A 25,602-nucleotide genomic window follows, 5' to 3' on the forward strand; every position below is an offset into this window, starting at 1 on the left:
CGGGCCAAATGGGGGTCTGTTAAGAGCGGCGACATCATTCCAGCAGCATGGTGACGGTTTCATTACAATGGGTAATAGCTCGGCTAAACGCTCCAAGCTGCCCCTTTCTGAGGAAGTTGGATGTGAAAAGAGAATGGGCTGCAACTCAAACCTCACAGTGCAGGCAGTGTGCTGTTCTATGGTGCTGAAACGGGTCGTTTATGTGGGCATAATGACCGCACGACAACTTATCTGACCGTAGTGAAGGAACTGCACCAAAATCCAAATCTCTACTGGAATAACTATTCTACATCAATTATTCATTAGATTGTTTTACAGATTAGGGGACTGCTGAGACTGTTGAGTGTTGGAAAGTACAAAGTAATGACCAATGTGGCTGGACATTTAGGGGAGTTCTAGGGAGGGAATACTCAATTATAAGCTTTGCTGTAAATGAATATCCTGTTAGTTGACAGTTATAACAATGAATGGTTTAACAATACTAAGACACAAGTCGGGGGTTGAAGTAACTACCTATTGTAGTACCGTTATCTTCGTGGGTCTGCAGCCCTTTTGCTTGTTGCACCCTAAACCAAACATCTCCATAATAATCCAGTGAGGTTCAACTGGAACTTCATTTCCCCTCCTCGATTAAACAACCCCCCAAAAATCACAGAAAAGAAACATGAACATTTCTCTCTTTTCATCTAATATCTCGTTCATCCCTTGCTGAAGTCCTGACTCTCAAGATGGGAACCACTGCTCAAATCAACACGCTCAAAACGTCCTGGATTAACATTTTAGAGTGCGTGGGAAGGAGGGACAACGCAGGCGGTGAAAGTCTACAAAGTTAACACCACAAGACCTTAACAGACAAAACAGCTCATTAGCTTTGTCACATCAAAACATTAATTTTAGACACGTGTTTATCCTCAGTCCCACTGTCCTTTTGATCTCCATCATGAAGGAAACAGTTAGCAGAGAGAAATGACAAAGCCTGTATAGCGACTGTTTTTCACCCAGGAGCAGCTGAAGTCTCAGATCTTAATGAGCTAAGTACAAAGTGCTTTACAGTACAGTACACAGTACACAATTCACAGTACAACTATAACATGTAGAATAAAAGGCATAAAACAGCAGCAGGTAATACATACGATAAAACACCAATAAAAGACAGCTACTAACTCACCTCCCCCGACGACCCAAAGGCCTGTCGGGAGAGGTGGGTCTTTAACCGCCCCTTAAAAATCTCTATTGAGGCAGAGGTTTTTATTATCTGGGGGAGTTTGTTCCAAAGCCTTGGGGCCACCGCCTCAAAGGCACGGTCCCCCTTAGTCTTTAGCCTGGGCACCCTTAGGAGGCCTTGATCAGAGGACCTCAGGGCCCGGGTTGTGCTGTGAGGGTGGATCAGGTCATTAATGTAGGCTGGGGCTTGGCCATGGACAGCTCTATATGTGAAGACCAGTACTTTGAATTGGGTTCTGAGATGGACAGGGAGCCAGTGCAGGGCAGAAAGAATCGGACTGATGTGGCATGTTCTTTTTGGACCGAGTGAGTAATCTAATACACAAAGTCTCACAGTGTTCATCTGGTTGAATACCCAAATACACCCACCCAGATGGCACGTTGTCTTAGATTGGATTCATCTTGTACACATGCTAGTCTCATAGTCATAGTCAGCCAGGGTGGCACGGACGTTTTTTCCACCTCGAGCACCCACAGCTTGTCGAGTCACAGAACATCAACAGAAACAGATGTGACACAGCACCCTGGCGTATTGCTACACATTGAAGCAAAGCTATATCCGGTTTTGGAATAATGAGATGGAAAATAGCACGTAAATCGAGCTTCCACTTTCTCCTCGGGCCAACAGGTTGCTTTTGAGACGGGAGCGCTTGTTTCAACCTTCTAAAGCTTTCCAAAACCCGGACAGATGGTGGGAGCGCTTCATTGCAGATGGGAGATGTAAGAGTGTGTTTGTGGGGAGTGTGTTGACAGATTGGGGATATTTGAGGTGGTGGCGCAAGACCTTTGACCCCTCCCATGTGTGGACACTTTTCTTTTTGCTGCTGCTTTTGATTAAATCGCATAAATATGAATATCTTAAACTGCACTGTCAATTTTATTTTTGTATTTTATACCTGTTTTAATATATTCTAGCTTTTCCCTTGGCCATGTATTTAAATGTAATAATTGGATTGTTTTGGCATTATATTTTTCTGCATTTGCATGTTTTTTGGAAGTCCCTTTGAATTTGCTCGTTGTTGAAATAGGCAATATAAATAAACTTGACTCGACTATATTTGGCTGACAACATTTTAGAGGCTTAAATATTTGTATTCATCTCCTTTAATTTTGGTAATGCAATGCTCTGACCAAGGAAAACGAATATTCCCTTGGTCCGTATCTCCTCCTCCTCCTCCTCCTCCTCGTATCTGTTGGCTCCTGGCTCACTGACAGAGACTTGAGCAGCCTAATAAAGAAAGAAATGGCAATACATCTATTCAGAGGCCGACCTTTGCGGGTGAGTCTCAGTGGTGCCTGTTGCGCCAGGCAGTTGGCATTATGATTTCTGTGTGACATTAACATACAGCAACAATGTCACAGAGACAGGTCCTATGCCAACATTGCTGTATCAAGATTTAATTCAAACTTTTAATCTTCAACATGGAAGCTTTGGCTGAGTCATTGCTGGCAGATGAACTCCCCATTTCAAAAGGAACACAAGCTACGTTTCTAGACAGATGACACAACCTGTGTTCGGTTATTTGACGCATGCAAATGTTTAGCGTAGTAAGTTTCAAGTAAACTGTCTGTAGAGTTTCAGCCTTTTCTGAGGAACACAGCCATGTCTACCCACTCTGCACACACTGACAGAGCAGAACACAGTCTGCTACCTGTCGATTCTGCAAATCACCAGCCTGTGTGTGACTCAAAACGAAGAGCAGTCCATCATTATTGTCAGGAGGTAAGCCATTGTGAGAAATACAGGGTAGGAAGCACTTTTGAGCCATTTGCAGTCTACCAGCATATTGTTGAAACCGTCCTATTTCTGACAGGCTTTAATTTTGGCACCTTTATTTGTGGCTCACGAGAAAAAGGTATAATTGCCCACTGGCGTGACAAATACATCCTAAAATAGTATGTGCAAAAAGCATGCAACGTCTATTTGTTTACCACTCTGAGCTAGGGTTCATCGAGCAGAGTACAAAGGGAAGTGGAGGCCAACTGTTGTTCTAGAATAGAGAGGGCATTTGAGAGCAGCGGCACACCAGCCAGACGCTGTCGAGCACTGCCGGACTGCACAGTGTGTTTTCTGCAGCCTTTGGTTGGGACCACACATACAGACGCTACAACAGTCAAAGATGACTTATGAGACAGGCAGACAGATAGGCAGCTAGAAAAGGCAACTATGGAGGAGATGCAGAGAGATTCAATGTACCTCATTCACCAATATCTTCCTAAATCTGGTTTTGAGAAAGGTCCCAAGAAAGGTGTATTTAAAAAGCGGAATGTTTCATTCATGTTTTTCTCATAATGATGAATCCCTTGATCTGCAAAAACATCCTGTAAATATGAAACGTTGTGCAATATACTGTACTCTCATGCAATCCATGCTTACTTTTTTTTTAAAAATGTATTAACAATCTATAAACAGTAACAGCTACTACCTCTTAAAAAGTTATATATGTATACTGCTGCTTTTCTTTATTTAAATAGTCTGCCATTTGTTTTTTTCATTATTGTGTTTTTTATTATAATAACGTGTGCATACTTATTTATTTTTTTATATGTATTTTCTTTACTTTATCTGCACTATACTTCTGCTGTTGTAATAAAGTACATTTCCCCTGTTGTGGGACAAATAAAGGAATTCTGATTCCGATTTGAGTTGGTGAATGAGCTCCAATCTTCCCAGCATGCCTTCCTGCAGCCATGGATCTTACCTGTTCCCCCTCTCTGAATCACCAGGATGGTCTCAGCTCCCACGGCACACTCCTTCAGCAGCTCCACCACCTGTGTGTGAACCAATCCCTGCACGTGTTGCTTGTTAATCTCCACAATCAGATCCCCCTCGCAGAGGCCCGGGCAGCCCTGAGGCTCCAGCACCTGTTTGACCCTCTGGCCCATAGCACTGTCCGCTATAGTGAAGCCAAAACCTTCCCCGCCCTTCACCATGGTCAGGGTCAGTAGTTCCCCCGGGGTCGCTCCTGACGACGCCATGGAGACGCTGTCGGGAGGCGTGGTCCCGGTGGTGGGAGGCAGCGAGCCGTCTAGGTGAGTGTCCCCCGGGTGAGGGGTGAGCAGCTGGGCGTTGATCTGGTCCTGGCCGGGGTCCGTGACAAAGCGCGCCGTGCGGGACAGATAGTCCAGATAGTTGTCGTAGCCTGTCCTGCCGTTCACCATGAGGGGCCGCTGCTCCATGATGCCCAGCGGGGAGATGATGGTGGTGGTGGTGTTGTTGGTGTTGCCGGCCTCCTCTGGGTCGTAGGGCAGAGGGTAGCCACGACAGAGGACCAGTGTGACGCTTTGGCCAATCGGAACCGACTGGAAGAGTTTGACCACGTCGGCGTGGGTGGTGCCCAGGACGCACACATCGTTGATGTAGACGATGACATCACCTGCAGACAAAAGGAAGGGCATATAGGAACACAATGGTTAGGTGTATTGGCTGGAATTTGAATTACATATTTAAAAGAAGTAACATCACATCATTGGTTGGTGGAGTACCATTTCAAAGCGGTGAGTTTGCCATTTTGACCCTTACATTCTTGTTTTGGAGGAAGTAGTGCTATTTGTGGACAAGAGGGTGGAGCTGTTGTTTGGTGATCAGGCACGGACACAACATTTTCTTGTGATAACTGAAACATGTTGATGAAATTGACATCAAATCAAAAGCATATCACAGTTGGAAGAGGACATTTGAAACGGAACTCAAATGCCAAAGGAAGGAGACTGACAGTAAATGCAGAGATAAAAGCTACAACTGGTGAGTTGAAGGATATTATAGAAAAGGGAGATATGATGATGTATAATATGCCTTATTCAAGAGCTATAGTTGTATGAATGATAACAAATCCATGGCTGTTTCAAACGTTTTCAATTTGAATAGCAACTTAATCTGTATACTATACTATGTATTTACATAGTCAACACAAATAATTGTAACAAAATAGACCAAAAGGTGAAGTCAGGACCCAGCTGTACAGCACATCAGCACCATATCTTTGATGTCCCTTACAGCTACAAACAATTCTACAGAAAAACATAACCATAGATGTCTTGTTTCTTATCTGCCTTAAACAATAGTGCTGACGACAAGTGACTCAAATATTTGCCTTTTAAGGGGCCAAGTGCTTTTATTAGCTCGCTGCAATATACTGCATTGTAGATAAAACCAAGCTGACAATTAAACGCTCCCACACAAAATATTTGGTTGAGTGCTCCGCTTTTTAAAACACTGGGCACGGCAAGGCACCATCCACTTTAAAGTCGGACAAACAGCATTACCAAAGTTGATTATGAAAACAATTATTTTATAATTGCAGATATAATTGTCATGCTCTTTAGAAAGAGGGCAGTGTGGATGTGTGAGCGTGTTGCAGGGAGAGAAAGAGGAAAACAAAGATGTGTTGTGATTACCAAGCTAAGCTTTCGTGATTGACCCTCACCTTGTTAACCTCACTCTCCATGCTGTCCAATTCTCTGAACATGAGCAGGAGACTCTACCAGCACTGACGGCTGAGTCAATGACACTATTTCTAAAACAACATGGCAATGCCTGTCCTGGATTGACTGTTGAAATGGAGCTGACCCCTCTGAGTGACAACAGGAAGTTGAGATATCTCTGAAATGTTCTCTCATTGTAAACAGACAAACGCTCACGGAGTTTGAACGCTGCGCCGGTATTGACGGAGCCGGCTCACACCTCGAAGCGACGTGACGTGAGGGACTTTTTAATTAATCTGGGTAAACACGGACGACATTTGCCTTGGGCACCAGTGTCACAATCAATAGCTGAGCACACGGGCAGAGAACAAATGCTGCTGCTGTGACCTTAAAGCACCCTCTCTCTGCCCATAGATCTCATTCTTTACGACCGGGGAGGAATACAGAGATATACGGTGGTTGACAAATCTTGTCAAAAACCACACATGTGCACACAATACTACAACAACACATATTTTTCTAACCCTAGAAAACCTTGCCATGAATAGTTGTTATAAGTCATACATACATTACATCATAGACATGGCATTGTGATCCCAGTGCTTTTTTATAGTAGCAAAAGCACTGAGAGAACCACCACCCAGTTTCCTTGTGGGCCTGTGAACCCCTTTAAGATGGCCGACCGTGAGATACAATAGGAGGGACATCTCTCACACTCTATATACACTTGTTGTCTCTTTGGTTTTGGAAAGTCCAAATAGACATCTCCCTCCAAACTATGCCACACATCCTTTTTGTTTCATCGCCATGCATGCATGTTGCTTCGGCATGTCAAATAAATCGAAAGCTTGACAGACATGCACTGTGGACTAAGTGTCACGCTATTTAGTGAGAAGCACTACACAGCCTCTTAGAAATGCCTGCACCCTGCTGAGACTCTGAACGTCTCGGTTAGACCTCTCGGTACGCCGACAGACTCTTGAACACGCCATTAGCCGGAGATGAATCTGTCGTAAGGAATATGCAAGGATGGGACAATGGGAGATGAATTATCAGCGTGGGCCTTGTTCCCAGAGAGTGGGGCATGTACGGTTAAGGACAGTGTGATTTAGAGTAGATGAGGAGGTTTATAAATGATAGAGGGCCTGTTTGGTGGCCATGAGCGTGTGTTTTAGTCTCAGGTTCGATCTTTTGACATTTCTGTGCACTTACAGTATGAGAGTCTGTAATTGTGACTATATGTAATATTTAAGCTGAAGCAGCCTTTTTTTTTGCGTCATTGTGCAAAAATGATATAGCTACCTTTCAGAATAATTGTAGTTGAAGTAGTCCGTGTGATAACTAAGCTTCTGCACTTCCTCTGGTCTTTCAGAAAGAGTGTCTTCCTATTGGCTGTTAGCTTAGACACCAAACTGTGTTATATTAGAACAAAAAAACAGTCTGATTTTAAGTTTTCTTATAATAGTCGCCCTGCTAAAAATAAAGAATTTAGACCAACATGCCTCTCATTGTCGCATCTCACAGCTATCATCCTCCTTACGCGATATATAGTATGGATTTATAAATGATGACAGCGATCAGTAAAAATGCCTCAGTGTGATATCTTTTGTAAATAGAACACTATTTGCTTTATGCTCAGCGAAACTGCACTGCTGAATACAGTAAGTTATACAGCAGTTATACTCTCCAGTTTGAGACATGCTTTACCAACAAACCCTCTCCGTTTTGTATTTGCATCTGGCCTCCAAACTAAGCCTCTCCACTTTAAGCTAACATAGATCCGTATTCCACAAAAACACTTCCATTGTGGACAAAAAAGACGTTATACAAAACCACAAAATATGTTGCCTGGACAAAACTGCACTGCATGTGGTCTAGCAGTCATACATCTGATATTATGAAACTTTTACAATAAATAACTTAAACATGTTTGTGTGATCACGTAGTGGAGACAGCCAGGAGGGGTCACGGCACAATTACCCATCTGGAATTGAGACTTTCACACCTCTGCAGGCCTGGCTTTACGTCCGTGTGAGTTACTGGGATGGAGCTAGTTCTGTTACTGCAGAAGTAGGACACAAAATATGGGGAGGCAAAGAGTGGGAGTGGGGGGGGGGGGGGGGGGGTGGAGGCTGGAGGGTGAGACAGAGATGGAGAGGAGCTGAAGGGAGAATGGGGGAGGAACAGGGGGAATGGGTTGTTGAGGTTGTGAGAGGGATTTGATAGTTATTTCTGGGGAAAGAAAATGTAAAAAATGAAAGGTGGTATTCGAAATGAAAGAGAGGAGGGGCTGCTAATTAATCATCAGGGGAGATACTTTTGGCTTTTGCGGCATCACTTTAATAAAAGAACGTTGACGACCCTGAAAGAAGTCACGATAACAATTTAGAATAAGTATTCCAAAGAGTTTTGGAGAAGATGACGTTCAGAGACGGCTGTACAGAGCACACTCTCCGAGCAGCTTACTTTACATGAGACAAAAGACCACTATGATCTCTGTATGTGTTGCAGTGTATATACATAGCGACATCACTGCATGCTGAGCGCTGACACTGTATTCCCATGACCTTTAGTACAGCGGGTCCATCCCAGAGTGTGTGTGTGTGTGTGTGTGCAGTTTCACCCCCTTGTGGCCACAGCCAGAGACACGGTGCTCATAAAGTCCCTCTTATGATTAATGGAAGAACAAAACTCTGCAGTTGGTGCAAACACACACACACACACACACACACACACACACACACACACACACACACACACACACACACACACACACACACACACACACACACACACACACACACACACACACACACACACACACACACACACACACACACACACACACACACACACACACACACACACACACACACACACACACACACACACACACACACACACACACACACACACACACACACACACGTCGCCTTTTGAAGTTGAAGTGGAAGCGACATACATCATCATGTAAGCTGCATACTGTGTTCATATTAATTTCACTATATAGGCTGAAGTGCATAAAGAAAGGGAACGTGGGATTGCGTAGGGCGTATAAATCAAATTGTTTTGATTTATGCTGATAAATGCACCAAAAACTTCTAAAAAAGGGTTATATAAGTATTTTTCTGATATTTGAAGGGAATACATAGATGATTTTCTGGCCTTTGACTGTGTGCTCTCATGTGTTTAGTGTTTTACGCTTTCAGGTATTTCAATAGACTGGTTAGATAAAGGTAGTAATGCCCGAAGCTTACCTGTGACCATCTTCCCGTCAGCTGCGGCAGGGCCATCGGGGATCACGCTCTTCACCTGGAGGAATTCATCAGGCTCATCACCCCCGATGATAGTGAAGCCGAAGCCCATGTTGCTCTTTTGGAGTGCCGTGGACAAGAAACTGCCTTTCAGCAGAGTGGGGTCCCGCGTGAACAGCGGCTTCTCTATAAAGGACACATAAACAAACACATTAACCAAACGGTGGCACTGTGAAGCCTTCATAGCAAAGGTTAAAGGGAACTTAAAGCTGGTGCAGGGCAGTGCTCACAGGGTGGGGGCATGGGTGAAGCTTATCCAGAAAGATATGGGTGTAGCCACAGGAAAACTGGCAGGGCATGATCCTAAATGCGAAAACAGTGAACTTGGACAGAGGAGAGTCTTTGGAGCGGAAAGATGCGGGCTACAGTGCAAGGTTCAAAAGCAGCATCCCTCCCAGGGCACCCACTACACTTGTATCTGTTCCTCTCCTTCCATACTGGGTTATGGTGGGCACAAAGGGGGGCAGAGAGCCTCAGTGATGCAGGTCTTCAGTCCCATCCCAAAGAATACCAAGGGAATGGCAAAATTCGGCAAGTGACATGCTGTCAATCTGGGATTAGCTCCGAGAAAAGATGGTTGACAGGGTTAGGGAAGAACTGGGAGATTGGCGAGCAAGGGGAGAGCTGGGGGATTTCTGGAGGAGGGGGGCATCTTGTGTCGAAATGAGAGGATCTCAGCCAACAAGCTTAGTCACACTTAACCAAGTCTCCCATCGTTGCACCTCGGAGGGAGACGTGGCTACTGTGCTAGTTTACTTCCTTTGTTTGCCGTCACTGGTGCAGACGCAGACTGAGTGATTACACTCTCTGCCTGCTTACGCCAGGCGATAAGACACGTCGTGGTTTACGATACTCATACAAATCCTTCAACTGCCTCAAGCGGGGAAAAAAGCTTGCTTGGGATGTAGCATGCTTACAGTAACTAGCGCAAGCAGCCATGACAACGACAGTCAGTCTCCTTCTCTCTTGGCCTACTTACTGACAAAGTGCCACAGGGAGTAGGGGCTACAGACAGGCTGCTCTAGCACAGTGCAGGCGGAGGCGTGAAGTGGCTGCCGCTGCGTCTGCTGGTTCTGGTGGTGGGGGCACATATTCATCCGCCGAGTCAGGAAGCGGCGGAGCGGGGAGACGTCGGTGGAGGAGGACGTAGCGTAAGCGGCGGCCCTGCAACCCGCCGTCGGCGAGCGCGAGAGGTCGCTGAGGCTGTGGCAGCGGTCGGGCAGCGGGCCCGCCTGAACTCGGGGGGGTCTGGGGAGGGTGGCACAGGGGCTGGCATCCTCCTCTGGCATCAATATTTAAAAGAAAAGGAGGAGGATGGAGGGGTTGGGAGAAGGAGGAGAGAGAGCCTCACTGAAAATGTACACAAAGTGTAACCACGGAGACAGGCTCTCGGAGTACTACGTTACTATGGAAACAAACCTCCACTTCACCAGTCCAGACAGTTTTTGTCTAGCAGTTCGTCGTACTACTGTTGGTGGAGTGAGCGCTGGAATCAGGTGGCAACAATTAAACAAAACGATGAATCACATTCCAACCCACACGTTCACTATTTATAAGACCCACAAGTATTATTAGCAGTTCTTCCAGAACACAGGGGACCTGTTTGACTGACGCTGAAGAGTGATCTGCTGTCAAACAACATAGAGGTATACCTGATTAACGAGCAACATGCAGGTGGGGGTTATATGATGAAATACAGGATATACTGTAGGCAACAAGTGTGCATCTATTTTCTTCCTGGACGAAAGCTATTCGGTAAACAAGGAAATTGTGTCCCATTTGGTTTCATATTGCACATAATGATACTGAATACTATACAGTGCATGTTTTGTCTGAGATTTATGAATTATGTTTTAGATAGGAAGATCTTTATTTCCTTATTTGCATTTTGTGATTCTGTGGTGTATTGAAGGCAAATATTCCCATGCATGACACAATAACAAAAATGTCTTTTAGAATTCAGTGATACAAGTAATTATTTGAGTGTTATTTTTAACGCTGCTCTTGTGATATTAAAGACTTCCTATAAAACCGATGAATTAAAGAGGTTAGTGACATTGTTTGACTCAAAACAAAAATGAATTTAGCTTTCATTCTTTATTGGCCCATAGTCACTATAAGTTATACCAAAAACCTCACAGATTCAACCGATGAGTTGTAAAGTTATTTACAAATTAAGGTTTATACTGTAAACATCACTATTTGTAACTTGATTCTTTGGAGGAGAACCTCAGAAGATCTTCACTTTTTATAACAGTTTTTTTAGTTTTAAATAAACCTGGTTATAATAAAAGCTAATAATAGGATGTATTGGCTTGGACTACGACACTCTCCCTGTCAAAGATAACTGACTAAGCTAGACCGCTTAGCTTTGTTGACATAGATCGATACTCTACAAACATACAGACAGATAATATGAATATTACCTTATAATGTGGTGGTCTTACCTCTGTAGATGGTGGGGAGGGGCAGTGAGGACAGACCCTGGCTTTGCATCTGCTGCTGCTGCTGAACTCTCCTTTTAGCCTCCAGGACGGGATTCTCAAACTGGGTCCTTCTATTTATATGGCTACGATGATAAAAAGAAAGAGGAGGAGATTTTAGATTTCACACTATCCTGCTGCACCCAAATAAGCCCCCCTATCTGTGAAGATCAAAACTAAAAATCCTGGCGCAGCAGCAACTTTTGCTGTGATGATTAATTAAACGGCCGGTCCCCAGGTTATGTAACTGAGCCGCAGAGTGGCTTTGCTCAGTGAAATAAGAACGAACGACTGATCCTGGGCTTTCCTGCCCAAAGAATCAGCCAGAAGTATGTGAAACAGTGACTGGTGAAAACCTACTCAGGAAACAGTGATTATCCTTTAACATCCCACATTGTTCTTAATTTAGTTTGTAAGGGGGAAGATAGTCAACGGCTACAAATAATTAGTCATCATTGGATACTTCCCTTACTCCTTGAGGATGCATTGTCGCACAGCACACACACACACACACACACACACACACACACACACACACACACACACACACACACACACACACACACACACACACACACACACACACACACACACACACACACACACACACACACACACACACACACACCACACACACACACACACACACACACACACACACACACACACACACACACACACACACACACACACACACACACACACACACACACACACACACACACACACACACACACACACCTTATCTTTTAATTACCACCCCAGAATTACTGTGCTAATTACAAAACAGCTTGACTATATTTTAACATGCTTACATAATTTCAAGGTCTGGCAACTTCTTTCATGATATTTACATGAAGCCAAAGTGAGACAATGAGAAGTTTTCCAGAGGGAGAGTGCAGTATATGAGGCAGTGAGTAGACAAGTGTCTTTCCGGAGGTTTTTCTTAAGCAAAGTCGAGCCAAATGACTCCCCCTGACTGTCTAAAAATAGATCTCGGCCCCTACTCCGCCCGGGAGTAGAGAGCACCCAGCCAAATAAATGACACCTCAGCACAGGGAGGGGACATGCATTTCAATAGAGAGGACTGCAGCAGTGAACACACACGCAAGAATATGGATGAGCATACATGCAGGATGTTTAAATAGAGACATTACTCTCTGCTTATGAGCTAATCTACAGATATAGATGCAGTGCGTGTCTCAGACAGAAAGATAACACAGAATTATGGATAAGCACACGCGGACAGACAAACTTCCTCCTGCAAACAAACTGTGATCCGTCAGGAGGCAGACAGAGAGGGAGCGGCTGCTTCCTGGCTGCAGCGCCTGTCTGCTCCTAATAAATAGGATTAATACAGCACCACCGGGCAGCATTGAAAATCAAAAGCAAGCCATTACATATTAAAGATGTACCCGACTTACTCCACATAGTAGCTGCCGTAAATGGGGTCATCGATTTTCTCCCAGCCGTACGGAAGCTCTGTAAAAAAGAAAACAACAACATTAATGAAGGGCTTGTTTATGCAATGAACTTGCAACAGAACATTGATCTTGCATGACAAACATCTTTGTGGCAGAATAGGTCTACAGCGTCAGTTTAATTACCAAGAATTTGATGGTGTGATGATAACATGCTAACTGGAGGGATTGCTTTTCTGTTAAAGCGGGCCGTTTGATCAGGCTTGTGAGTATTCTGAAATCTTATCTTGTATAAAAATTGCATAGCGACAAGACAAGATATAAAAAAGTGTTTTCTCAGCAGCTTGTCACATTGATTAAAGAGGACTCTTTTAACCCTGCTCATAAAATGCATCCCCTTCCAATAGAAACTTGCAAAATAACACCAGATATTGATAGATCTTGTGGCTGAATTTACATCAGTAAAATATTTATGGCCTGCATCTCTTCCATGCTGTAAATATTGTGTTTTTGATGTGAGAAAGTTGCATATTAAGAGCTAAAACTAGAGCAAGCACAAACACTAAGGCTACCAGATAGAAACTGGTACCCTTTTTTTATCAGTGTTTCACAGTTTGACACTGAATACTACAAGACCGTCCATTACTGACCAATGACAAACAGATTAAACGGCACAAATGGCGTGGGAAACATTCGAAAAAGAACATGCACATTTTTTGCAACTACTATTTACCAAACAATAGCTAGCATGCTCATATTTGAGAATTGGCACTTAGCACAATGTTTAATTGAGGCTGTGGGGAATGGCATTCGTTTGAAGTATTTGGTCTTTATCCAGCACATTGAGCGACCTGAAATCTTGACCTCAGGGTGACACTAAATGAAAAGTCGAATGATCCCTAAAGTTTTTAAAATGTATCCTCAAGGGAGCTTGAACATTTGTTGTGAATATCATGGTAATCCATGCAATAGCTGTCGAGACATTTTACTCGCAAATGTCAACCTGTTGATGGGACCAGAAGAAAAGTCAGAGGATCACCAAATTCATAAAGATTCATCCTCTGGGAACCATGAATGTATGTGGGAAATATCATGGCAATCTTTGGATGTAGAGTCCAGTCTGCATATAGTGGTGCACCTCTGGACAGTAGATCCGCCCCGAGGTTCATCACTCCTGGTACGTGCGTCGCTCTCAGAGAGAGGAGACGTCTGCCGCTCCATAAGATCAGTTTGCGTGCCAGCATGTGTAACTGGAGAGAACGCAAACCCCCTTGGCGGTTTATATACGATATTGTGGTCGTGTTGTCTGTCCTCACGAGGACATGATGTCCTCTGAGAAAAGGCAGAAACTGCGCTGAAACTCCCTCATGTGTAAGCTTCCCAGTCGTACGACCAGGATGGCTGACGCCACATCGTACAAACACCCTTGGACTGAGAGACAGACCGAAGGGAAGTACTCTGTATTCGTAACAGATCTCCTGAAATGCTAACCTCAGATATTTCCTGTGTGGGTAATATACTGGGATGTGGAAATACGCATCTTTCAGGTCGACTGATGTAAACCAGTCGTCTTGTCGCACGAGACGCAGCAGAGATGTGTGAGTGAGCATTCTGAACTTATATATTTTTAGATATTTGTTCAGAACCCTCAAATCCAGTATTGGCCGAATTCCGTTCCCTCCCCGTTTGGGAACGAGGAAATACTTGGAATAAAAGCCGCTCTGACTCTGCTCGACGGGTACAATAGATATAGCCCTCTTTTCTAGAAGTGAGAGGATCTCTCTCTCTAGAATATGGGCTGACTCTCCTCGGGCTTGTGAATACAGAATGCCCGAGAAGCGAGGGGGGGTGACAGCGAATTGGAGTCTGCAGCCCTGTGTTACTGTCTTGAAAACCCAAGCAGATGTTGTGAGCATCTTCCACTGTATGCTCCTTAGAGCCAGCGGAGATGTCACGTCTCTTACCCTCTGAGTCTCTATTTGTTGTGTTATGGGGCCCTCTAGTGTCTGAACACGGTGGTACCCCATTTCGACAATCCCCACTGACACTGCGCATGACGGTGGTGCCTTCACAACCCGTCTATTATTTATCCTCCTTTTGAGAGAGGCCGTAGCTGCTCTCAGAAGGGGAACAGTTGACGGACTGTTTATTGTTTTTACTGTTTTTCTTTTCATTTTTTTGAGCTGCGCCCTTGGCCTGAAGCCTGGATGCGTCAGCGGGAAATGGTTTATGTGAGAAACAACAACAATATTGTGACATGTGTTTTTGCGGACTTGAGGATGGCGTTGAGGCATCTCTCGAGGCAGCGGGAACACATCTAGAGCTGGGGAACCGTGGACTTCCAGCTCTGTCACAGAGGGGAGAAGGGGGGCTGTCAGGCCGCCCGCTTCTTCTTCCTCGACTGCTGGCCGAAATTCTGGGTTGGCTGCGCCTGAGCTGCAGCCGGAACCGGAGATTTTCTAGGCCAACTCGCCCTCGTCTGCTGCCTGGGCTGGGGACTCGGGGTGGGCTGCGACCTCTGCTGTTTTGGTACTTTGAACCGAGCAGGGTTCGAGGCAGCATGGGCGAAGGACTGCCGCTGTGAAGGCAGCGGCTGGACCCTTCGAGGGAGACAGAGGTGGAGGGCCTCGTCCTCCTTCTTTTTCGACTCGCATCTCCTCCGCATGGAGGCGAGAGCGGAGCCGAAAATCCCCTCGGGAACGATGGGCATGTCTAGCACATCCTCCATTTCCCGGTTTGGGAGGTTGGTGAGGTTGAGCCATCTATCTCTTTCCTGCACCACCATGATCCCCATTGCCTTGCCCGTGGCCTGGACGGCGCAGCGTTGAACACGGAGACAAATGTCTGTGATCGCGGCCATCTCGTCGAGAACGGCCGGTCCAGGATTGCTTGACAGATCCTCGCAGAGCTCCGCTTGGTATGCGGTTAGCAGCGAGGAAACGTTCAAAGCCCTGGCGGACAACGCTGCGGCTCTGTAGGACCGTTCAGTCATGGTCGACTGGAATCGGTCCACCTTCGCTGGCAGCGTGGGGTTCCTGCTTGGTGACGGGACCAGCCTCGGTAGGAGGTGGGCTGCCACCAACAGGTTCCATAGGCGGTATGCGGAGCAGGCCAAGCCTCTCCATACCGTCACAGTCTAGGGAGGAGGCACCCTGGATTGGGGCCTTGTTGCTAAAGGGCCGGTCTCTCCACGAGATCGACACCTCATCCAACATCTCCGGGAAGACAGGAAGTAGTTGCCTCTTTGTCCTCGTTGCTTGGGGAAAATGTTTCCCCTCGTCCACGGGACCTGGAGGTCTCCTTGGCCATTTCGGGCCACTGGATGTCTAGTCTGGACGCGGCACGCTGACACACGGCCTGCAGGTCCATGCTCAGACAGGGCGAAGCTGGTGTGCTATCGCCCGGGAGAGCAGCCATCGCTCCCGGCTTTGCAGCCTGAGCCGATGACACGAAGATATCGTCTTCTTGCTCATCCGAATCAGACAGGAGGAACTCAGAGGCACCCTCTTCGTCCTCCATATAATCCAATTCCAGGACATCCTCTGCGGGCGAAACCATGGTGAGGTCCAGCCGGGAGCCCCAGCTTGGTAAAGCGTGGGGCTCAGTTCTCGCGTCTCTTGCCGCCACCAGGTCCCAACCTGACACGGCGCGGGACTCCGGTTCCGCAGCTGCCGCTGTTAATGAGCCCCAGACCGACACAGTGCGGGGCTCAATCTCTGCGGCGGACGCCCCCGCGTCTTGATTGCCAGCCGGCAAATCAGCGGACATGATGGGGTCCTGTCTCGACAAGCTAGCTTGGCGTGCTAACCGTCGGCGGAGGCTCTTTAGGGTGAAGCGGGCACAATGCCCGCACAAGCCGCGGTTGTCAATAGCCTCCTGGGCGTGTTCCAGCCCGAGGCAGGACGAGCAGACCTGGTGTGAGTCTGTGCCTGATATTTTCAACCCGCAGCTGCAGAGCCGAGCCTCCGAGTCCCTGACTCCTCTGGTGTGAGGGAGAGAGGCGTCCATCTTGTTCGCTGCGGGGCGTGGAGAGGACCCGCTCGTAACAGGTACGTTGTCGAGAAAATAAATTCTTCCAACCTGTCCTTAATCCGGAGAAAAAAGGACGGTGTCGATTTTTTCTCAAAGAATATTAACTGGTGTGTTAATATTCTTTAATCTTTTCCTCCTCTGAGAGAAAAATAAAAAACGTCCTCGCTATCGTGGTGTTGGTAGTGAGGGAAAGCAAGCTAGCGACAGGTGTGTTGTTAGCTTAAAAAAATCAAAACCTTACCTTAATTTCCGAGGAAAGAAACGGCGAGGTCGATTGTAATACTAACTAGTGTGTTAGCATTAACAGTCTTCTTGCGAAGCAGAAGAGTAGCCGGCGAGCGCCCGTCGACCCAAAGTTAGCTTTGGGTTCAGTCTGTGGACTGTTAAGCTAGCCTGGCTACCATCGAGATGTGCTCTGAAGCGAGAAGAGGTGTTTGAATGACGCATGCGACGTAGCGCAAGCTACTTATAGGGGGTGGATTTCCTGATGCTGACGTAAAGATCACCAGCCAATCAGGATTGGCGTAATGAGATTGATGCTTCTGTTTGCTCCGCGATGAGGCGCATCCCATAGTGAGACATCGAACGGAGTGTTATGAATGAGAACCAAAGTAGTATCCAAGCTGAATCTGGCACTGGAGCTTGGGGACAGTGTGTTCCATTGCAGCTCGGCTTGAAAGTCATACCAACTTTGATTTGTGACAAAGGGAAGTTAATCAGGATGAGAACGAAGATAGGAGCCGGGAAAATGTGTCCAAATCAGAAAGGGTAGCAACCAGAGAGCGCTAAAGCTCCTCGAGGCTGGAGAAACACACACAGACAGGCATACAAACATACAAAATACTGTATGGTCATCGCAAACATTGATTATTACTGCTTGGCCTGGTTAACATACTCAAGGGATCGCTGTGCATCCATCACATGCAAAGCGGAAATATCAAAACAATGCTCGTGCACATGTGCATATGCTCCTCTGAACCCCTGCCCCCATCCCCTCAAAACAAATGATTAAACTTTCAGTAGAAATGGCTATTTTCTGCCAGCACAGAAAGGGTGATATAACAGAGTGGTGCTGCGAGCAGGTTGACAGCCCCTGGGAATACCTCCTGTGAACACTGCAACGTTCCTTAGCCCCATCTCCTCTCATTAAATATGAAAGAGAGTGTTTCATGTTCTCACCTTTACTGGGCAACACACACAAATGCACACACACTACTCACTCTCTATCCTTTTTGCATATGCACACACAGACACACAAGTGCTGGAGATCAAAGGGCTGTCATGTATTTTAGGAGTCTTCCTATGAAAAGCTTTTCCATTCAAATGTCCACATGTGGAGCTGCAGGAAGACAGAAGTGGCTCTACAGACCAAGCAGCACACAGACTTTTTCAGACATGAAACAAAAACATGAAAACACCAAAATGTCAATTATAAATGTTTAATACCTGTATAATTGCCTTGTTGCTTCTTTTGGACCATCTTTAGTGATGTCACTGTGGTCCAGAATCTCAGCAATTAAAGGAAAGGTTCAACATTTGGGCAAATGAGGCATAAGAAGATTGATACCCCAATGTCTGTTTGTTTTAGTATAGATTTGAACCCAGGAGGTGATTAGCTTAGCTTCGCTTAGTTTATCTTAGCGATGAGATTAGCTACTAAAATAGCTAGCCTGGCTCTCTTTTGAGTTAGTTAGAATAATATGCTTCAATATGGTGTTCATTTGTCAGGATAAGGAGTTATTTTATATATATGGGAGAGCCCCGAAAGCAGGTTTATTTTGCTTCTTGTCTTTCTGTTAAGCTAAGCTAATCGCACCATGCCTCAAGCTAAATACTTCTAGCAAGAATATCTAACTTTGTATGTTAACGTGGCCACAGTAACTGTTTAAATTGACTATTAGGGGGTCATATTCATTTCTAAAACATAAAGTAGCCCAATAAGAGTTCCTAAGGACTGATGCGCGCACGCACGCGAGTGGAAACATTTTTGCAATATCTAGTCATGCCACAACCTCCATCCTACAGTCACAGGTGGAGGGCCACTTACTGCCAGCAGGAGGCATCCTGGCATCTTCCCCTCAGTGTCAATCAATAATACCTCCGTTTCAACTCATTTCCCCTATATCCATCTTATTCCTTCATCTCATCAACAAGCCTGTTTGAAGTTTCATGCTCAAAAGCGGGTGCATTTCTTATTCTGCTTTTTCTAATTTGGTCTGGGGAGCAGGTTGGATATCCACACAGCCCACAGACGCTGAGGGATTTACATATGTCGGTTTCATTTTTTCATTCGTTCTTTTCATCCATCTTTTGAGGAGGAAACCAACTGAACTGAATGATTTTCAATGCCTCAAGCATTTTACCGGTGTAATAAAAAGGAAAGTCCTTTCTTGGTGAACACTGCATTGTGCTTAGCTTCATTTCTCATGTCACCTTTGCATGCAGCACACATTGCAACAGTGTGTTTACTCAGAAAACCTCCAGACTGATGAATGGAAGTTTCTACCGGTCAATACGGGCACAAAATCCATGGGTGATGTTTAGGAACACTGATTTAAGAACAAACAATAGACAGCACACACTGCATGGAAATAGTAGCATAGTATTAGACTTCTGAACACATAAATGGAGTTAGTATGCTGTTATAGTGAGCAGTGGTTTAGTCCTTTCTACTGCAGAGCCCTATAATTCATCCTCAAAAATATAAACCTCAAACTAATGTCTCTTAAAAGCAACCACAGACAAAGAGCCGTACCAGCAGTAACACTTTTGACCAGACTACCACAAATTCAACTCATTTAGAATTGTTTGCACCTCATTTCATGGTAATCCACCCAATAGAGAGATATTTAGTCTGGATCAAAGTGGTGGCAGACTGATATCATGCCCGGAAATATCTCAATGATTCTGATCAAGGTTCATATGCTGTACGGCTTATTCTCTTTCTCAAAGACAGCATTGTTTTTGCAAGACAAGGCCTGCATGTAACTTAATGATGCCATTTCATCTTCATTATTATCGTCACATTTGATCTGGTTAGTTTGGAGCTGTTATAGATAAAGTTAAGTAAGATAAAGCCAGCAGACCTAATAGGTGTACAGTAATAGGGTATTACATTTTGTGTTTCTGTAGCAGGGACACAACCTGCTGCCCGCCTGGACATTAATACACTCAGACCACCTGTGAATTCAATTCCCACCATGTTCATAGTGATATATTGTGGTGTTTGGAGAAAAAATGAAGCCATTTATTTTAGGATTATCCAAGGTTGCAGGTCCACCGTGAAAATCTGCACACAATGAACCAGTGGAAACCCCAACTAGCCTTCTTATGGCTTTAACACCCTTACTGTATTTAGAGTACACACAACAAAGTGCTTGATGATCCTTATCAATATTACTTTGCTTTTAGGAAACATATACAGGGCTAAAATGACAGTGTGACTCAGACATGATCTAGGTGCTGATGAACAGAACTGAATATTTCCTCGATCAATACAGGAACTTTTCTCCTGTTGGTTCGCCGTTATCTCTGTCTACTCTGTCACAATCAAAAGCACAATCAACAAAGTTGTAAAAAGTCGCTATGTGCTTTGTGGGAGGCTAACCGGTCCTGTCAGATGTAATATCTTCTGATCCTGGCTAAGCTTGTTGATCGGTAAACATGACTTGACCTGCAGCACAGGCGAATTCGCTTCTTTTGTTTTACTGGAGGGGGTCGGGTGAAGAATAAAAGGTATTTTAAAGGACAGAGGCTAGACCAGGAGGGTACGATAACCCTGCATGAACACAAGCATGGTGAGGCGATACACATTCCTGCAGATTCACACTATCGTACTGATCCACAGGTGGCGATGATGTGCCCAAAAACGCAGAAATAGACGTTAAGAATCAGTTGATTGACCTGATAAGCAGGGTAGGATTTTCACGGCGGCCCCTCGGTCTGGCCGTTATGCCCCACAAATAATTGTACGTCCTACGGCCACCATGGCCTGTGTGTGCCCCTGATACTGTTAAAATCTCGAAGTTGCTTTAAAAGCAACAAAACGGTGTTTTCTGAACTGCATTATGCTGCGTTCACAACGGACGTGATGCGAATATTCTCATCGCTCTAACCGCTGGAGTTTCACCGCAGCTGTCAGCTGTGTTTACTCCTGTCATTCAAACAGGACGCGCTGGAGAGGGGGCGTGGCTTATTTCCATGTAAATACTGTGGTGGAAACCAACTACGACAAAATGAACATATTTTACCGTGATTTAATTGTAATAAACGTTTCAAAATGATGCCGAAGTAACTAAATACTGATACCGGTTAGTAAAAAACATGAATTAATGCTTTGACAAGTCTGCAGATAAGACGGCAAGCGAAAAACCTTTTAAAATGCGTGTTTTCTGAATGGATCAATCAGGCTAAACTAAACTGTAGCCGCTCCGTCCACACTCACAACAACGTCCTAAAGACAGTATTAAAGCAGCGATTGTAATCGCCATGACGGTCTGTGGTTTGTACATGTTTAACTTTTGTCCAGTTTCTGACCAGAGCTGTGAGGAGTTGATTAAAGAGACTCTCGTACACACGCACACACGCTTCACTGTGCACTGCTGAATGATGTATGTGCAGAGTTTGACCCTTGAAGGCTGTTTCTTCTGCTCTGAAATGGAATATATTTGTTACATATTAATAGATTTTTTGATTTGATTTTAGATTTGTGAATGGGAGAAGTAGTATTATGGAAAACATACCAAACACTAATTATTCAAAGTAAAGTATTTTATTTTATATACGGTAATACTAAGGAGGCATAGGCCTATATGATATCATGTTTGAAATTATTGATATTAAAAAAGTGATTTGTTTTCCATGTCATTCGTGTGTTTTTCTTATAAAAAAGTGAAGTTATTTATTTGTAAGCTCCAAATCCAAATGTATCCCTCAATGGCCTTTGTGCCCTGGCATGTGGCCTTTGCGCCTTGATAAAATGTGTAACACCAAAGGCCAAATGGCCTTGCCTCTAAAATGACGAAATTCCAAGCCTGCTGATAAGTGATATTTAATAGGAATATCTCATGTACAAGAGGATATTTCTTTTTATTGATATCACACTATGAATGTCTTTGGAGTTGTATCATCACAATGTTTTTAAAACAAACTCAATACAAAAAAGTGATACCATGGAAGTACATCGACGGTAAATAAATACATGGTATTATATTAGCTATTTGTATTTATGCTGCGTCAGACAGTTTTATTACATGATGCTTGATGTAGTAGATGTGGGTTTAGCAGCAGTCACATTGCTGCTACATTTCTCAGATTTTTTACACAAGGTGTTATCAATCTCCAAGCTTTAAATTATCGATAGATGAGTTTAGGATCTTAGATTGATGGCCAAAGATTTCCTCACAATTCACCACTGTCAACTTTCACCTGGGATGGGACTGCTATTAATCTCACAGAGGCCATTACTTAAGAGTCAACAATCTACTTAGACAGGGGCAGGCATACATTTAGTATGGTTTGCCTTCACTAACTGTACGGAGGCTCAGTCACTGGTACATTTTTATATACAAAGCCATGTTAGGGAAACTTCCATCCTACATCTGCTCCCTGATCTCACGGCAAATTGTAAGTGGCTACTGCCTGAGATCCCATGCTGTGGTTTTATTGAATGTGCCAACTGCTAGGACTGTCTTAGGGAAGATAGCTTTTAGATGCGCAGCTCCTCTGTCTTGGAACAGTCTGCAAATGAAATGGAAACTGAGCAATCTGGTGCCACTAAATGTTTTTAAAGCTCGGTTGGATGCTACACAATCGGATGCTGTTGGCACCTGTTCATGTGGATAGTTATTGTACATTGTAATCCCTGTAATGATTCTGTATGATGTCCTTTTTGTTGTTCTGTTGTTTTATGTTTTATGTTTCATGTGGAACCTACTTGAGCAGGTCTCCCTTGACAAAGAGATCAATCATCACAAGGGTTTCACCTGGATAAATAAAGGTTTGAAATGAAATGAAATGAGTATATGCCAAACCTCACATATTTATCTATACGGCCTGAGCAATGAAGCTACTGCATATGCTCACTCATGCTCAGTATGTGGGCATGTTTTTGTTATTACATAATCAACATGCTCAGGATATTGATGTTTTCTGCTGCATTTCAATAGCTACAGTTTTTCTTCTAACAATTGTTTTCTTGCTAAAATGCACCTGCTCTCTGGAGAAATGCATGTCCTTACTTTAACTCCGCTGCACAGTCCCACTGGTCTCAGAGAGCAGACAATAGTTAAGCTGCAGAATAAAGACTGAATTCACAGGCTTGTAGCTTATCAGGACATTGCAGGGACAGAAGGACTTCTTTCTTCTTCTTCTTCTTCTTCTTCTTCTTCTTCTTCTTCTTCTTCTTCTTCTTCTTTCTTCTTCTTCTTCTTCTTCTTCTTCTTCTTCTTCTTCTTCTTCTTCTTCTTCTTCTTCTTCTTCTTCTTCTTCTTCTTCTTCTTCTTCTTCTTCTTCTTCTTCTTCTTCTTCTTCTTCTTCTTCTTCTTCTTCTTCTTCTTCTTCTACTATACTTTCTCCTGTTCCACTTTCCATCTAAAATATTGCTCTACTAAACCCTGTCTCCGTCCCTGTGGGGCCACAAGTGGAGCACAGCGCATTTGGTGAGGTGTTAGAAATGATGTAAAGTGGATTGTTTTTACAAAAGCTTCCTGGATGCTGTTGGTTTTTAATAAAACGTATTATTAAGATTGATTTTATTCAACTCATGTCTAACTCAATTAGCCTAAAAGGAATATAAATATGTGAAAATAATATACGAGTAAAATGTCCGACCAGTGGTGTAAAAAGCAATTACAAAATTCTGTTAGCTTTAAATTGCTTAATTTCAATTTGTCTTAAATACTGATTTGAATGCTAATTTGAGCATAATTATGTTTTCAAAATGTTAAATTTGTTCAGATTAGGCAGATGGGGATGGAATAGAAGTAGGACATGATGGATGAAATCTACTATCACACAGTTTATGCTACTTAAGTAATTGTATCCCAGTTTTAATGAATATTTAATAGTTCGTTAACAGAAAACTCCTTTTTGTCAATGACTTTTAAGTAATTTAGTTTGACCAACAATTCAAGGTTTTAGCAATGTTCAACTTTAGTATTTTCATTTACATTTTGAGTGTTCACACTGTTGATTGGACACGTTTGAACGCCTCCATGTGCTCTGGGAGTTTTCAATTACCTGCTTTTGATAGGAATTAGGAAACGTTTTCTGGAAATGTAATTTAGAAATGAAACCGGAGTTAGCACCGTGCGGTAATGAAACTTTGAAAGAGGCTTAGATCATTCATTATATAACTATTTGATATACAGTAGGAGCCACTGGGGTTGCTTTAAGACACATTTTTCAAAATCATATTTAAATTAAACAACAAGGCTCAACAATTTCCCAAAACTGTTAATATCGCATTGGTCTGGGACTATTTCCAGCTGCGGATTAATACATATTAGGTGCTCTAGTGAGTATTTCTGGCAGCAGGACAGTGTGTTTGGGATCCACTTTAAATAAACCTCTGTGCCTTAATTATGGTAACTGTGATGGAAACTTCTGTGCAGAAATGCAGAGCCAAGGCTCAGGAAAGGATGGAAGCTGGAGCGGCTTTAGTCAAACACTGTTATTTATTGAGAGTATAATACGGCCGGAGAGATCACAAAGTATATCACACTTTCATGTGAGCCAACCAAGCAAACTCTGAAGACAAAGAGTGAAAACATGGATCTGTATATCCATAAAGGAGGGACCTACAAAGCCGCCCTTCCTACCTTAATCATTACCAGACATTGGAACAAAGACCAGTTTGTATTACAAACTCACATGATGTCAAACGTCTCCCCCACAGGAAGGCAGAGGACCTCTTGACCTGTGTCATCCTCAAGTTACAGGCAGGAGCATATGCGACTTAACGAAAAGCATATCTTTGTAAATTAAACAGTTTCTCAGAAAAGCTGAGAACCTCTAGACACAAAGAGATCGGATTAAAATATTCTCTGACAGTAACATAGTAAAATGTCACCCGATTCATTGGGGTAGTGTTTCAAACTTTTGCACAATGGTCGTTGGACAGACTAACAACAGGATTTTGGCTGTAAGTGAGACAAGGGTCTCTTGAGTTATTCTAAGCTATTTTTAGGGCTTGAAGGGAACTTCAGGGCGTTTTTAGGGGTTTAATCAACGCCAGGAGAGGGACTCGAAAAAATATATTTGCGCAGACAGTGACAGACACTGACAGTGAATTCAGCATTCACACGTCACACACACCTGCCACACACTCCTTTCAATCTCCAAGCCTCAGGCATGCTCTGCTGGGGATGTTCTCAAAATATACCCATCAATCATTTTGCAGACAGCTTCCCCCCCCCCCCCCACTCCCCCTCCTGCTGCAGGAGTCTCAAGGTGAAGGAGGGCGCCGCTGAGTCTCCCCTCTGTAATCACTCACCTGTAGGACTGCACACACCGTGAAAAGTGTGGACTCACTATCAGTGTCCCCTGAAAAAACGTCCTGCATCCCATAAAAATCACAACATCTATCTCCTACTGATCCGGCTGAAAGGACAAGTGAGTGAACAGAAGAGATGACGTTTCTCAGGATAGAGGAACTACTGCAATGTAGCTTCGACATGGGAAGGGATGGAATATCGAAGAAAA

General features: G+C 44.1%; 1 protein-coding gene across 4 annotated transcripts in view; it reads right to left on the reverse strand.

The window, feature by feature from the left end:
- Window positions 1–25,602, reverse strand: part of magi2a (membrane associated guanylate kinase, WW and PDZ domain containing 2a) — a 241,919-nt gene that overhangs the window by 37,528 nt on the left and 178,789 nt on the right. For all 4 annotated transcript variants that reach the window (XM_034112520.1, XM_034112517.1, XM_071201833.1 and 1 more), the window contains exons 7-10: window positions 12,871–12,928; window positions 11,411–11,532; window positions 8,907–9,089; window positions 3,927–4,601 (exon numbers count right to left, since the gene is read on the reverse strand). In XM_034112520.1, the coding sequence (XP_033968411.1) occupies window positions 3,927–4,601; window positions 8,907–9,089; window positions 11,411–11,532; window positions 12,871–12,928 (1,038 nt within the window). The remainder of the gene's footprint in view (window positions 1–3,926; window positions 4,602–8,906; window positions 9,090–11,410; window positions 11,533–12,870; window positions 12,929–25,602) is intronic.

Source organism: Pseudochaenichthys georgianus, chromosome 23 (assembly GCF_902827115.2).
Source record: "Pseudochaenichthys georgianus chromosome 23, fPseGeo1.2, whole genome shotgun sequence".
Taxonomy (NCBI): domain Eukaryota; kingdom Metazoa; phylum Chordata; class Actinopteri; order Perciformes; family Channichthyidae; genus Pseudochaenichthys; species Pseudochaenichthys georgianus.